Source organism: Pelobates fuscus, chromosome 3, assembly GCF_036172605.1.
Source record: "Pelobates fuscus isolate aPelFus1 chromosome 3, aPelFus1.pri, whole genome shotgun sequence".
Taxonomy (NCBI): Eukaryota; Metazoa; Chordata; class Amphibia; order Anura; family Pelobatidae; genus Pelobates; species Pelobates fuscus.
Genome location: NC_086319.1, coordinates 224326821 through 224343600, shown reverse-complemented (window position 1 = coordinate 224343600; position 16780 = coordinate 224326821). Strand labels below are relative to the sequence as shown.

Below are 16780 nucleotides of genomic sequence, written 5' to 3'. Positions count from 1 at the left end.
GAGCCCATAAACATTACATATCCACTCCAGTCTGTTTCAGATTTTGCTTATCTTCAACTAGTTACTTCCTCTAGAAAATAACATCATAAAGAGCATGTTTTCCCTTTTCATACTTACAATAGTTGTAGGTGATCTTTCCTACATTAAATGTGATTTTTATTCCAGTTCTCTCACTGCAATGGCAGTAAGCTAAATTCACTGACTACATAGAAAGGCTTTAGTATTTGAAGCAGGATACCTCGTTTTAATGCATCTTCCTAATCGAATGATAGCTAGTTAAAAACTGGAAAGTAAATATAGAGTTTTAAGAAGAAAAAAATAAAAAATATTGGCTTCTTAAAGGTAAGTTTCTAGATGTACATTCTTTATTATTTCCATTTAACTAAGTACAATATGTTTCTCTTCCTGGTAGAGGAATTTGGGCAACTTTCACAAATGATTCGATGAAGCCGGCAGTGAATTTTACAGGATATCCACACTTTCTTGAGAAAACAAATTTGCAGACTTGTCCACCATCTCATCGTCGGTTTCATCTAGATGAGACACACTGTTAAGTATGTTACCATGTCGATCATATCCAAACCATGGTGGTGGATCATCACTGTTGTACTCCAGTTTTTGAATCTTGGACTCAAGCTTTACAACTGCTGTCCTACAATACAATACACACACATTATAATTATGTAGACTAAAAGGTATACTGATATGTACAATCTTGGGGAGGTTCCTCTCAGAGTGAAAGCTCTTCATTGTATCACTGTATCATTTCATTGAATTCCCCCCAAAACACATCCTAGATCAGATAGTATAGTACACACACATTCTCTTTTTCGGACTCTTATCTACTTAATTAGATTTAGATTTCCTCTAAGCAGAACTCACTTGGAAATACTTTTGCAGTAGAGCATTCGTAGCACGCGGAGTTGCCTGCAACCTTTTCGTAGATGTTTTAATGCTCGGTCACTGAGATGAACACATCCGGAGATGTCCAAGGCATGCAGATAACAGCAGACACCTGAGATATACTGAATGCTGAGGTCTGTTACCTGTGTATTATACATTAGTGATAAAGGTAAATTTCTGTACAATAAGAACATTTTAAATACTATATAAATAGAACAGCCTATTCATTGTCAGTAAGGAGCATGGCTACTAGGGCACAGACTCACTGTACACAAACTCTACAGTGAGTTCCTGGCAGAAAATAGCATTGACCGAGATGCACTGATGTCAATGTCATGGAACAACCAACCTGAATGTTGTGTGTGGTGGCTGAGTGTTATGTGTTTGGGGGAGACTTAGTATGACCTTCTCCTGCTTACCTTTTGGCAGGAGGGAATATAATCCCTGGTGATCAAGTGTACAGTGAATCTTGGCAATTTCCCTGCTGGTCCAATGGTGGAGTGTGTAGTCTGCACCTCTGTCAGGTGCAGATCACAGTCTGAACACAGTCCCAGTGTTCAGTCAATAACTGCGCCCTGGCTGAAGCACTCTTTGAGAAGTGCTGAGACCATGATGGAGAACTTAAAGTGATCTGCGCCTAATAGAGGTTCCCTCAATATAATGAGAAAGTATAGTGCTGGGTGAGGAGATCTTTTGATCTTCCAGCTGGCTCAGAATGCTTTGAAGCAAAAAATGGAATATGAAAACTCTGAGAATGGGCAAAAGCTCAGAAAACTCAGTAGCTAGCATTTCAGCAAATCCCCACTCAGGTCTCAAAAATGTTCAATTACCGATAGTAACTGTACTATTTGCATACCAAACTGACCCTGCTCATAAGTGCAGTACAGATACGAAATGCCAGAAAGTTCCCTCTGCATGAGGGATACAGCAACCTTGGCCAATTATATCAGCCTTCTTTGGGCCTTGACAGCGAGGTGTAGATAATATCTCTCTTGTCAAGTGAATTACACTTTGCTCCAGGTAGCTGCTAATGGATAATCCAGCTCTGCCAGTTCTATAAAGCAGTTGTTTTGGTTTATGTTAGATACCGGCATGTGCCAGTTTAATAACCTAGTAAACCTTACCTTAGGACAACCAGCAATGCTGACAGATGTGAGCATCTTACAGCAGAAAGTCACAGATTTCACCGTACTGTTAGTCACATGCAAACAATGGGAGATATCAAGCTGCTCCAGGTCTTTTGATTGCTGGCAAAACTTCTGTAAAGTAATGTGAATATCCAACATCACTGAAAATATACTACAACATCTCTCTCAGTTATATATACATACACACACACACACACACACACAGGGGCGGGCTGGGCCGGGGGGCAGGGAGGCAATTGCCCCCCAGGCCGCCCGAAATTCTTTTAGGACCAGCCGCGGCGGGCCGGCCCTTTAAATGCTGCAGCCGCCGAGCGCTCTGTAAAGAGCGCTCAGACGGCTGCAACAGCTTTTCCCTCCCTCCCCTGTAGGTGGCCGAGCTGCACTCCGGTCCGCGGTCCCGGCCGGAGTGATGGGAAGGTGCACACTGAGTGTGCACTTCCTGTCAGTCCGGCCGGGTACAGGAAACAGAAACTCCTGTTCCGCGCGGAACAGGAGTTTCTGTTTCCTGTACCCGGCCGGACTGACAGGAAGGTGCACACTGAGCACCTTCCTATCACTCCGGCCGGGACCGCGGACCGGAGTGCAGCTCGGCCACCTACAGGGGAGGGGGTAAGAAGGGGGGGGGGTGTTAAGAAGAAGGGGGGGGAGGGGGTAAGAAGAAGGGAAGGGGGGAGTAAAAATAGGGGAGGGGGGGCAGTAAAAAGAAGGGAGGGGGGGAGTAAAACGAGGGGGGGAAGTAAAAAGAGGGGGAGGAGTAAAAAGAGGGGAGGGGGGAGAGTAAGAAGAGGGGGGGAGAAAAAGAGGGGAGGGGGGAGAGTAAGAAGAGGGGAGGGGGGAGAGTAAGAAGAGGGGGGTAGAGAAAGAAGAGGGGAGGGGGGAGAGTAAGAAGAGGGGGAGAGTAAGAAGAGGGGGGAGAGTAAGAAGAGGGGGGGAGAGTAAGAAGAGGGGGGAGTAAAAAGAGGGGAGGGGGAGAGTAAAAAGAGGGGAGGGGGGAGAGTAAGAAGAGGGGAGGGGGGAGAGTAAGAAGAGGGGAGGGGGAGAGTAAGAAGAGGGGAGGGGGAGAGTAAGAAGAGGGGAGGGGGAGAGTAAGAAGAGGGGAGGGGGGAGAGTAAGAAGAGGGGGGAGAGTAAGAAGAGGTTAGGGGGGAGAGTAAGAAGAGGGGAGGGGGGAGAGTAAGAAGAGGGGGAGAGAGTAAGAAGAGGGGAGGGGAGGAGAGCAAGAAGAGGGGAGGGGGAGAGAGTAAGAAGAGGGGAGGGGGGAGAGTAAGAAGAGGGGAGGGGGGAGAGTAAGAAGAAGGGGGAGTAAGAAGAAGGGAGGGGGGAGTAAGAAGAGGGGGGAGTAAGAGGGGAGGGAGGAGTAAGAAGAGGGAAGAGAGGGAGTAAGAAGAGGTGGGAGTAAGAGGGGAGGGGGGAGTAAGAAGAGGGAAGAGAGGGAGTAAGAAGATGGAAGAGAGGGAGTAAGAAGAGGGGAGGGGGGATAATAAGAGGGGGGGAGTAAGAAGAAGGGGGAAGTAAGAAGGAGGGGAGATAAGAAAAAGAGGGGGGTAAGAAGAAGAAGGGGGTAGTAAGAACAAGAGTGGGGAGTAATTAGAAGAAGGGGGTAAGAAGAAGAGGGGGGTAAGAAGAAGAGGGGGGTAAGAAGAAGAAGGGGGAGTAAGAAGAAGAGGGGGGAGTAAGAAGAAGAGGGGGGAGTAAGAAGAAGAGGGGGGAGTAAGAAGAAGAAGGGGGGTAAGAAGAAGAAGGGGGTAAGAAGAAGAATGGGGTAAGAAGAAGAATGGGGTAAGAAGAAGAAGGAGGGGGTAAGAAGAAGAAGAAGAGGGGGTAAGAAGAAGTAGGAGGGTTAAGAAGAAGAAGGGGGGTAAGAAGAAGGGGGGATTAATAATAAGAAGGGGGTAAGAAGAACAAGGGGGGAGTAAGAAGAACACAGGGAGGAGGGGGTGTAAGAAGAACACAGGGGGGGTGAGAACACACAGAGGGAGGAGTGAGAAGAACACAGGGAGGGTGGAGGGGGGATGAGAAGAGCACAGGGAGGGTGGGTGAGTGTGAGAATAGACCGCTAGGGGAGGGTGGGGGAGAGGAGAGACCACTAAGGGGCAGGGGAGAGCTCTAAGGGACAGAAGGGACAGCTCTATAGGACAGGGGGCAAGACAGGGAGCTCTTTAACACTACGCGCACACACACACACACACAATCCCTATACATACGTATACATACACAGAAACACACAATGCACCCCTATACATACACGGAAACACACAATGCATCCCTATACATACACAGAAACACACAATGCATCCCTATACATACACAGAAACAGAACATGCTTCCCTTACACACAGAGAAACACACAATGCATCCATTACACACACACAATGCAACCCTTACACACAAAGACAATGCATCATTTGCACACATACACAGAAACATACAATGCAAACCCTTACACACACATGCAAACACACACACACTGTTTTCTTACATACACACAGAAACACAATGCATCTCTTACACTCAATGCACACACATACAGACACACACCTTGCATCCCTTATGCATACAAACACAGATTCACACAATGCATCCCTCACACACAACCAGAAACACATAATACATCCCTTATACACAAATACACACTGCTTCCACTACACACAAACACACTGCATCACCTGCACAAACTGGTATCCCTATACACTACATACCATAAGCACACATATTAGATAACACATAACACATCCCCTACACACTCCACTCCCTGTGAGCGAGCTCATGGGTGGGTGGAACATATAAGTGGACTTATGAGCGGGCCTTATGGGCATACTCACCGTCAGGCACTGGGGCCCAGACCATGAGCTGTGTAAGAGGCCCCCAAAAAATGGAGCTGCTTCCAATTCTCCCAGAACGTTGAATTTTGTGACCACAGTTGCAAACAGCCTCCAGAGGTCCTGTTCTACACCAGACCAGTGGAGCCAAACTGCAGCCCATCATCATCCTCTTCTAATTGTAAGTAGGCAATCTAGTATATTATTAGTGACACTAATCTATAATTTACCTCACATTAAAGGGACACTATAGCTTAATGAAGTGGTTCTGGTGTCTATAGCTGGTCCCTGCAGGCTTTTTAATGTAAACACACACTGTGTGCAGCACTGGCGTTAGTTCATATGGCAGATCATATGGGTGGGGCATTGTGATGTCACATGGGGGTGGGGCGGCAAATTTATATTTTGTCTAGGGCGGCAAAAATCCTTGCACCGGCTCTGATCCTGGGCAGGTGCACCAGTCTACTGGTGACCCACAGGAGGGGAGTGCACTGATTGCACTGCACTCTCCTCCTGCCCAGACCCGTCTTGACCGCAGTGCAAGTGCCCTCTGCCCCTAATTTACAGTGGCTCACACTCACAACAAGCAGTGCCTGGAGCCCTTTGCAGAGACGGAAACAAAGAGGTTCTGCGGCAGCTGGCCGTCCTGCAAGCATTACATTAAACAGCTGTTCCCCATGCAGCCACAGGTGGCGTTGTGCTGGGAGACTGTGATTACTCTTCACTTCCTCCCAGCCTACAGAGCAGCACATGGGGGAGAGAGGAAGAGGCATGATTTAATCTTGAATAAATCCTCTAAGCAAACCTTTATAAATTTGGGGGGATCAGCTCTGTTTCCACAGTTTATTGGTGTTTACTCTCATCTCTGTATTAATATTGAGGGATGTCTAAGTAGTAACATCAGTGTGTGTCAGCAGGGCCAGCCGTTGGGGTGGGCAAGCTGTGCGGTCACGCAGGGTGCCATGACAACAGAGGCGCCCGGCGGCCAACACAGCTCACAAGTTGGGTACACCAGCATATTTAATTTAAACGATTCGCTGGTGGTCCACTGGTGCGCACCAGCAGTAGGTGCAGTCAGATCATATCCTCTCCCTCGTGGTTCTGGCGCTCAGTTAGTGAGTCAGAGCACAGGCTCAGAGATTCTCAGCCTGTGCTCTGACAACATTGAAAGTCAGAGCCGTGAAGGAGCGGGTATGGCAAAGAGCTACTGATTAGCATAACATCAATATCCGTTATAAAACCAGAAAAAGGTGGGCATGGATGGTGAACTGATTTGGTGGCGCAATGGGCCACTTGACTGGTTTTGCCCCCCAGGCCTAAGGCTGCCAGCCCTCCCCTGCACACACACACAATGTAGAGTCGAACGACTTAGATGAAAAGCAGAAACAGAAATCTGTGCATCTGTGCTAAACTCATGGCATTCATGGCAGCCCAGAGCATGATTAACCATAAGCTACCCAGGGGCTTGACAGGGGTCCTGGAACCATTAGTTTACTTCTCCCCATTAACCATCCCTATGTGAAGAATAAAGGGGCCCCAAACTGGTAACCTGCCTAGGGCTGCATAGCACGTTTATGTACTAACCCACCTGGTGAGAGATACAGTCCCAGTTAGTTTAGTTTGATTTGAGAATACAATATATAGTCCTGATAGCTATAAGGCTCTGCAGTGTTATATGCTACACTGGGCATTCTTTGCATGGTGTTTATTATTTGGATATAGCCAATTAACGCCAATTTAACTATGAGCGTCAGCAATAACGTACATAATCTGAACAAAAAAATGTCCAGCACTAGACATGTGCAATTAGTTTCGGTCCGAATAGGAATTCGGCCGAATTTCGGACAATTCGGACATTCGGGTACTTCCGAATGTCTGAAGTGCCGAATTGACGAAGTGCCGATGTCCCGAAGTTCCGAAATTACCGAAGTTCCGAAGCACAGTATTGCCTAAGTACTAATATACTTACCCAGTGAAAGAAGAAGAATGTTACATTGTATACAATTTTAAATAAAAAGTATACAAACATAGCCAGGATTCACCTGTAAGCATTTGCAACACTTACAACAATCAAGTAACATACATTCATATAAAATGTAAGTTACTTGGCCAGTCAGTTTAATGACATGAATGAAAAAGTAGATAACTCCCTAATTCCCACGGTATTAGGGAGCTATTTACTAAACGGCTGAAAGACCTAAATTGTTCTTTCAGCCAAATTTACTAATACTAAGTAAAGATTACTTAGTATTAGTAAATTATGCCCCTACTCGCTATAGCGCGAGTAGGGGCATGTCTATTAAACAGTGAGCAGCCTGTGGCTGCTCACTGTAACCCCCCCAAAAAAATAGTCCTCCCCCTGGCCCCACCCCTGAGCGGCGGGTGGAGGCCCTAAATACTAATAAGGAGGGGGACCTAAGGTCCTCCTCCCTGGCCCCCACCCTTAAGCGGCGGGTGGGAGCCCTAAAAAATGTCCCCTCCCCCCAGGTGACTAGGGGTCCCCAAACCCCTAGTCACCCCCTCCCCCCAATAAAAATTATCCCCCTAGGGGTGGGGGCCAGGGGGAAGGACATTAGGTCCCCCCCCCTTATTAGTATTCAGGGCCCCCACCCGCAGCTCAGGGGGGGCACTATTTTATTTTTTTTAAACAGTGAGCAGTCACAGGCTGCTCACTGTTTACTAGACATGCTCCTACTCGCGGTATAGCGAGTAGGGGCAAAATTTACTAATACTAAGTAATTTTTACTTAGTATTAGTAAATTTGGCTGAAAGACCAATTTAGGTCTTTCAGCCTTTTGGTAGATAACTCCCTGATACCGTGGGAATTAGGGAGTTATCTACAAAGCGGCTGCAAGAGAAGTCCCGAGGTGCCGAAATTCCGAAATGCCGAAGTATCAAAGTGCCGAAGTCCCGAAGTGTTGAAGTTGCCGAATTTCCGAAGTGTCGAAGTTGCCGAAGTTCCGAAGTCTTGAAGTGCTGAATTGCCGAAGTCCCGAATTGTGAAAATCCTGAATTTCGGAATGCCGAACCGAACCAAATTTTTTTCCCATGCACATGCCTATCCAGCACCCTTGATATTTAACCACCTAATGAAAGAAGATTATATAATATCCTGAGCACACTACAAAAATAAATCTGATCTAAAACAAACTAAGAATAGCATGACTTGGTTTGAGGGTCTTACAGATTTACAGGAATATAAAAAGTGCAGATTTTTCATAGTTTTATATAATGAATCTCTGTTATGTATTTTTATAACTACATTTTGGCACAAAGAACATCATTGACATTTTATAAAAATAAAAAATTTAATCTGTATTTTGTAGTCAAGTTAGAACAGCTGAAACAGCTGGATTTCTTTTTCTCGAGAACATGATATTTCCCTACAGCAGAGCAAGCATATGTGCTGAAACCTGCACTGGGAAAACTGATGGAACTAGTCTTACAATGAACATAGCATATACATAGGGGTTCATGTGAACCAAAATCTAATCAGTTTCTGCTGTATTAATTATACAGAACTCGTTTTCATTGCCAACTATGTGTACATTTATCATCTTACACAGAACAGAAGCAGTTTTATTTCCATGTATCTGAGCAGAATTTTTTTTTATTTTTTTTATCAAAGCCAATTTAAGCTTTCTCTTTTGGGAAGTTATAAATTTGTAATAGAAAATTGTCATCTTGCATTTCTGCAGCTGTCACAAAATAAAAAATGTTGCTTCTAAAGGTGGGCGTATAGCTCTAGCTAAAATGGGTTCACATTTTCCATATCTGCAGATCTAGTCACAATAAATACTACATCAAAGAATCAGCAAACCATAAAGTTATTTTTGTGTTTTTAAATTTAGGTGCATAAACAGTTCTTAGTTTTTGCAATCTGGAAATCATACTTTGAGACACTGAGAATAGACAGAAGACAAGCCACCTTAAAGGGACACTATAGTCACCAGAACTACTACAGCTTATTTGCATGCAGATAAATGCACTGAACTTTCCTCATAGCGATGCATTGACTCAATGTGTCTCTATAAGTAGAGAGTAAGTTGTGCTGGCTTTGCATCTGATCTGCCTCCTTGACAAGCTCAGCCAATTCAATGCTTTCCTGTGGGAATGCATTGTGATTGGCTTAGATCACTGCTTCTGATGATGTCAGCCAAGGAGGCAGCTAGCGAGGGAAACTAGGGAATCAAGCTCAGAATGTTGGGTACTATAGCCCCAGATATTCTTTCCCCTATCTACAGGGCCATACGGTGGTGTGCCTTTATGGGCCAGTAAATGGCTCAAAGAGCTCCTTCCCTACAACGGCAACATTCTATGCGCCTGGAGTTCATGAGAGCTATTAAATGAGGTCTGCTCTTTGCAAAGGGAGAGACGAGATGCTTTCCACACTGGGCATTATGGATAGGCTAGGCATGATATATAAACTATATCTATCTAAAGAAATTTGTGGGTTTCTGGAAGTATGTGTGCCAAGTGGTGGAATTGTTAAGTGGTGGAATTGTGGGTGGGACTTGGGGAGGGGCCCGGGGTAGAGCTTTAAGAAGGGATCAGCAAATTATTTTCGGGCTCAAACCCCGGGTGTTTTTTGACCATAGCAATCTTAAACATGGAGTTCAGATTTGCATTTACTCTCATTCTCCTTGTCTCATATTTAATTTTAAAATGTAAGAAAGGTATTAGAAACAACAAGTGCCAAAATACACACAACACTCCCTGTGTATAAAAATATAAAATAATACTTATACATGTACAGATATATGTGGGGGATGTCCCATGTAGTCAGTACCTACAATAATAAAAAAGGTACATAGTATAGACTGTACATACAAAGAGAGAAATATGGAGGTAATTGGATACACTCACGGATTTCAGAGCCGTACCAGGCTCTGTATTTAGTGCCCAAGGGTGCCTCAAAAGGCTTTGCTGGAGAATCCTGGATGCTATCCCCCAGAGGTAGAAGAAACAGCAGCAGAGTGATGATAAAAAATAGTAGATTTATTGTAAATGGAAATTAAAATAGTAACTGTGCAGGTCCCATATGGTGACTCACAGAATCACAGTCATGCAGACGCGTTTCAACTCAGTCCGAGTTTTCATCAGTGCATAAAATCATCCAGTTGCTGTTCCGTTTTAAATTCTCCGTTATTCTGATTGCCGGTCACATGGGCGGAAGTTCGGGTGGCCGGCGTCTAACATCACTTCCGGTATTTCGGCGCTCATTTTCCAGCTTAGTTGTGTTTAGTGCATTTGCCCATTTGAGGCTGGAAACTCCATCTTGTAAATGGGCATCTAGTATAGTTCTTAGCATACTCACATGGAAAGGGACTTATGTTATCGAAAGTGACATAATTATATACACAAAATAGCGGTAATAATGCAATGGTATGCATAAAGGAAAGGGCATTATAAATACATAATGTGCAATATCAGTATAAATTGAATTAGTACATTTGTCCAACTAGGGCAAAGGGGTTCCATATTGAGGATGGACATCTGTCATATCTTAAAAAGTACATACATATAGACAGTGATTACTAGAATACAATAAAATAAAATAGAATACAATAAAATAGGATACAATACAAAAAAGAGAGAAAATATATGTATATATTAAACAGCATATAGGTGCATAATACAAAATAATCCCATCTAGGTGGTATAGATGTAGCCCATATATATCGCAGATATATCGACGACATCTTCTTTATATGGAAGGGGTCCAGAATGTCCTTGGATCTCTTCTTGGAGGGTCTTAATAACAATCATAACAACATTGTTTTGACTAGTCAAATCAGTCAAACATCGGTCCAGTTTTTAGATTTGGATATTTATATCTCACACAATCGTATTTCCACCAGAACCTATTTCAAACCAGTGGATGTCAATGGGTACATTGACACCACGAGTTGTCATTACGATCCGTGGTTGCGCAATGTGTCCAAGAGCCAATTTAACCGGATTTTTAAAAATTGCAGTGACATTAAAGAATATGAGGAACAGGCGGGACATTTGAAAAAATTTTTTGTTGAAAAGAAATACGATCCAAGCATTTTGGATCATCAAATTCAGGAAACCAGACAACTAAATAGAGAGTCCCTATTAGAATATAAGGATAAACAAGTAACCAAACAAACAGAGGAACCTCTTTTAATTTTAGATTATAGTGGTGACGCTAAACATATAAAATCTATTGTTCAGAAGTACTGGCATATCCTGAGAACCGATGAGGGTCTTAATAACATCATTGGTGAAAAACCAAAAATTGTATATAGGGGTACTAAAAATTTACAAACGTTACTGGTCAAAAACCACATAAAAACACATACCGCTAATACCAATGTTTTTAACCAAAAACATGGCTTTTATCCATGCAAAATGTGCACAGCCTGTAAAAGAACAAAATCCAAGAAAGATACACAAACTAAATTCATCTCCAATATATCTAAAAAGGAGTATAAGATTAATTCTATTCTTACTTGCCACTCTAGTAATGTGATATACCTCCTCTGGTGCCCATGTGGACTCCAGTATGTGGGAATGACTACGAGGACTTTAAAAACCCGCATACTGGAACAGTTGGGCAACATACAGAGGGGGTATGCCAAACACAGTGTCTCTGCACATTTTTCACAATGCCACAATAGTGACCCTTCATATGTCAATTTTATTGCCATTGCCCAAAAGAAAAAAGATTTGAGGGGTGAAGATAATTTTAAAGAACTTTGTAAAATTGAAAGTAGGTGGATTTTTGAATTAAATACCCTATCCCCCTACGGTTTAAATTTAGATTTTGAGTTGGCTCATTTTTTATAGATTTTTATAGAGATTTTTTTACAATTCTTTTTCTTTTTTTCAGTTCTTTTCCACCCACCAATCTTATTCTATATGGGCTACATCTATACCACCTAGATGGGATTATTTTGTATTATGCACCTATATGCTGTTTAATATATACATATATTTTCTCTCTTTTTTGTATATATTATTATATTGCTGCTGCTTTAATATTGTCCATTTTTTGTCCATTTTTTATCCTATTTTATTTTATTCTATTTTATTTTATTGTATTCTAGTAATCACTGTCTATATGTATGTACTTTTTAAGATATGACAGATGTCCATCCTCAATATGGAACCCCTTTGCCCTAGTTGGACAAATGTACTAATTAATTTCATACTGATATTGCACATTATGTATTTATAATGCCCTTTCCTTTATGCATACCATTGCATTATTACCGCTATTTTGTGTATATAATTATGTCACTTTCGATAACATAAGTCCCTTTCCATGGGAGTATGCCAAGAACTATACTAGATGCCCATTTACAAGATGGAGTTTCCAGCCTCAAATGGGCAAATGCACTAAACACAACTAAGCTGGAAAATGAGCGCCGAAATACCGGAAGTGATGTCAGACGCCGGCCACCCGAACTTCCGCCCATGTGACCGGCAATCAGAATAACGGAGAATTTAAAACGGAACAGCAACTGGATGATTTTATGCACTGATGAAAACTGAGTTGAAACGCGTCTGCATGACTGTGATTCTGTGAGTCACCATATGGGACCTGCACAGTTACTATTTTAATTTCCATTTACAATAAATCTACTATTTTTATCATCACTCTGCTGCTGTTTCTTCTACCTCTGGGGGATATCATCCAGGATTCTCCAGCAAAGCCTTTTGAGGCACCATTGGGCACTAAATACAGAGCCTGGTACGGCTCTGAAATCCGTGAGTGTATCCAATTACCTCCATATTTCTCTCTTTGTATGTACAGTCTATACTATGTACCTTTTTTTATTATTGTAGGTACTGACTACATGGGACATCCCCCACATATATCTGTACATGTATAAGTATTATTTTATATTTTTATACACAGGGAGTGTGGCACTTGTTGCTTCTAATACCTTTCTTACATTTTGACTTTAGGGTGTTGGGGAACACCTCTTTCACTCCAGTACTGTGCTTTTATTTTACTGTGTAAGCGCCATTCACTTTCTTTTTTGTATCATATTTAATTTTGTATGAAAATCCAAAACCATTAAGTGTAACAAAAATGTGAAAATAGAGAAAATCATGAAGGTGGCAAATACTTTTCCACAGCACTGTATATAATGTTATGCACAGAAACTCCAGATGATAAGTGCATCCCAAATGAGGAAAACATGATTTCTATAAAAACATGTGTTATGCTAATCTGTAGTGTTTCATCTGGTGAATGTGTTTCTCCAGCAGGCCCGGGTCCAGCTCTGCTAGATGTGTGGGTTGGATTGTGTAATGTTAGGGTGTAGTAAATACAAACTCCTTTCATTTTAGTCCTCTCTCTTATAATGTTCACATTTGCTGAAATTTAGCATCCTTTTCCCATTAGCTGCTTCTTAATTTCCTTTTGGCTTTTTTTGGATTGCGGATATACTTTAATTCACATGGCAATTGCAGAAGGATGGTGTGAACAGCTGTTTTTAATTAACATAAGTCTAAATCGAGAATGGCGCTGCTCTGGATCAGAGGGTAATTTCAAGGAATAGCTGTGTAGACATTTCAGTAAACCTAAATGAAAAACCTAAATTATCCCTGAATATACTAAAGGGATATACTAGCATAATTTGGGGTAATCGTAACTATAAAAGCCCCAGAGGTATTTATTGTACCTGATGATTATCATCAGAAAGTGGGGCAGGCTCAACAAGGAATTTTAACTTGGTTTGTAACAACTAGTTAAGTGTAATAAGTGGTCTGGGTAACACAGGACAACCATAATGTCAGTCCAGGGTATCCATAAAATTATAGTAAAAACAACTGATGTGAAAGGTCACAAGGTCCTACAATTGACTGCATCCTATACTCATCCATAAAAACATTATCAGTGTTCCTTTACGTCTTGATGACAAGGGCATGACTACTAGTCTGTTGGCTCACTTTTCCCCCCAATGTTCTGGTTTGCTCACTAGTTTTGTCCTTCCTTCCTCCCCCTCCCCTCCCTCTATATGGCATTGTTATATTATAATTTGGTATTTGTGCTTAATTTTTTAGAGGCTATATTTGAAAACAAAATCTAAGTAAGGATTGATATGATGAATAATTATATATATTTTTATGAATGACTAATATATAAATGTTTGCCTTATTTAAAAAATATATATAATGATTTTCAATTATATTCATACCTGGAAACTACTACAGTGAACTGTGGAAAATTGTAAATCAAATAGCAAACAAGGCCTAAATACCTCAATTAGAAACACTTTCTAGTTTAGTTTGTTTCATAATATGGATACTTCATCCAGTGTCTTAGCCCATCAGTAAGATTTCCCAGTGCACAACTTTAGCGTTGGGCCAGCTTTTGTCAAGCTGCCTTGAAATTTTCATTCAATTCAAAAGAAATGTTTTAGCTGGGCGTGGAATGGAGTGAATCAGTGGTCGGATGCCAGTGAATTTGGGAAGGGAACAGGAAGTGTTGTGAGTGCAAGTTTATTGCTTGCCAGTGGGCACTTTTATTATCAAAGACAGTTCTCTTTTGATCAACTGCAGGAGTACAAGAGCTATATATGCTTGGCTGTCGTAATATAGTCAACATTTTTGTCCCATTACAGGATTATTATCAAGATGTCAAGGTGATGGGAATAAAACTTTGTTTATATGCTGTTGCACATGTCTACGTAACACAGTTCTTTAGTTTATTTTTCCACCTCTACCTGTTTGAGAACAATTGTCTAGGGAACTGCAAAAAAATACTAAATCAGAAGCACTGAAGTTTTTTTTCCTAATTCTGTGGCTCACATTTGCAAGTCCCTTGGATTTCTACCACAATTCATTGATTACCCGATAAGCCCATAAGTATTATAAGAATATGTTCAGTACTATAGCCATTCTTTTACTCTTTACCTCTCAATAGCTTTACAGGGTTATTCACTAACCAGAAATTATTCAGAATTGACCTGTGAACCTTTAGGTCAATATAGCTCAGTTTAAAACTCAGGAACTTTTCAAACTTGGCTATTTAATGAAATACAGAAGGGTCCTGCAAGGTCTAGGAAGCTTTTAACAAAGCGGGAGATAAGAAACTCTAAATTAAACAGACTGTGCCATAATAGAAGTGTAAATATTAGATCTTGCTTTACTGGAAGTATTTAGGAAGGCTGTGCAGGTTACATGCAGGGAGGTGTGACAAGGGCTGCATAAAAAAAGTATTTTAACTCTTAAATGACAGAGAATTTAGCAATGATACTGCAGGGGCATGACCTATACACCAAAACAGCTTTATTAAGCTAAAGTTCTGAAATGTCTCCAAATCAGCTATGCTTCTAATTCAACTATTCTGGCCTTCAAAGAACACTCCAGACAATAGATTTCAATTCAAACCAGCACATTTATAAGTAGGTCAGATACGTCACCTTGGCAGTCACTCAGTATCCAAAGCGAGCCTGCCTTCCCCCCTTTTCAATGAGCAATGTTAGAGGTTAGTGAGAAGCCTCTGACCGATGTGTTCCCTGACACAGACTAAAAGTGTGTCTGGGATAAAGGAGAGGGCTTGCAAAGGCTGCAGACAGCAGGAACAAAACACATGCATGTTTTCCGTTGAGGGTATATATACTAAAAATACACAGACACACAGTTACACACACACACACAGATACAAACAGACACACAGAGATATACACATACACACTGACACAAACATGCTGGTAATTTTTTTAGCCACCCTCCTATTTCTTACCTTTAATGTGCAGGAGGTGGCCTCTGCTGGCTGGGGTATTGTGAATTAGAGTCTGGTTCTCCCCTCCTCTTTGCCTTGTCCTGTGCCTCCTCCCTCCCATTCAGGTGTTAGCTGGGAGGAAGTAACCGGCACTCACTTCCTCCCTGCATTACCATCATTAAAGGGGCCTGGTTGCGCTATGACAGACATATGCCTCAGCGTGTGGGCCCTGGTGAAGCCGCATCGGCTCCACCTGTGGTAGTTCCAACATTGCGCAGGGGCACGTATATATAGCGATAATGGTTATATATATGTGCACATTGGGAATGTGGATATCCCCCTTGTCTCTTCTTTCCTCAAAGCTATACACGTTAAGATCCTTTAACCTTTCCTGGTAAGTTTTACCCTGCAATCCATGTTTAGTAGCCCTTCTCTGAATTCTCTCCAAAGTAATGGAGGCTGTCTGACTTCACCTGTCCTGGTAAGAAAGGTACTGTTTGAATACAAAGCCTGTGAAGCATACACACAATATAATTTTAATCTGGACAATATTCTGGTTGTAAAATTACATACACCATGTTCACATGACACTCTTTCACCTCTGTACCTACTCAAGTAGAAGATATAATAATGAATTAATTATATAAACACACATATGTTTATGGCAAGTGAAGGAAGCTCAATAATTTATATTTACTGCCATTTACAATCTATGTTACCTGAATTCCAATGTCAGAGATCCCCACGCATTCTGATACACCAAGTTCTTTTATCTTGCTGTTTGCTCCAAGAGCTGATAGTCCCTGCAAATAAACACATAACATTTTACAGGACTTTTAGAGTGAGTGTGCACACATTGTAATTCAGCATATTTAACTATGTTACAGTGCTGCCACCTGAGCCATATGTGCCTCATGCTTCCAAACTGTCTTCCTTTTGAAGGGTTAGTGTCTATTCTAGGTCCTCTCCCGTTATCCTGATTTAGTTCCCTGGTGCCTCACATCAGGGGACACCAGGACACTGTCCCTGAGCAGTAAAGTGCATCATTAGATGCACTAATGACATGTGGTGGACACTAGGACCATGCAGAGAACACTTTAGCACCATTCCATGCACACCCTTCCAGTGGATGGGTATGCCCAATTCCTGGGCAGGTCTGACTATTACGGGCACCGCCAGCTAGTCAAGTTGCATCACTTGCAA

At 42.0% G+C, this 16780-nt stretch overlaps 1 protein-coding gene across 1 annotated transcript in view; it reads right to left on the bottom strand.

Moving 5' to 3' along the window:
* FBXL13 (F-box and leucine rich repeat protein 13) overlaps positions 1-16780 on the bottom strand; it is a 263465-nt gene continuing 246685 nt past the window's right edge. Inside the window, exons 18-21 of the mRNA XM_063448155.1 lie at positions 16297-16380; positions 2028-2162; positions 883-1046; positions 1-652 (exon numbers count right to left, since the gene is read on the bottom strand). Of these exons, the coding sequence (XP_063304225.1) occupies positions 463-652; positions 883-1046; positions 2028-2162; positions 16297-16380 (573 nt within the window). The 3' untranslated portion in view covers positions 1-462. The remainder of the gene's footprint in view (positions 653-882; positions 1047-2027; positions 2163-16296; positions 16381-16780) is intronic.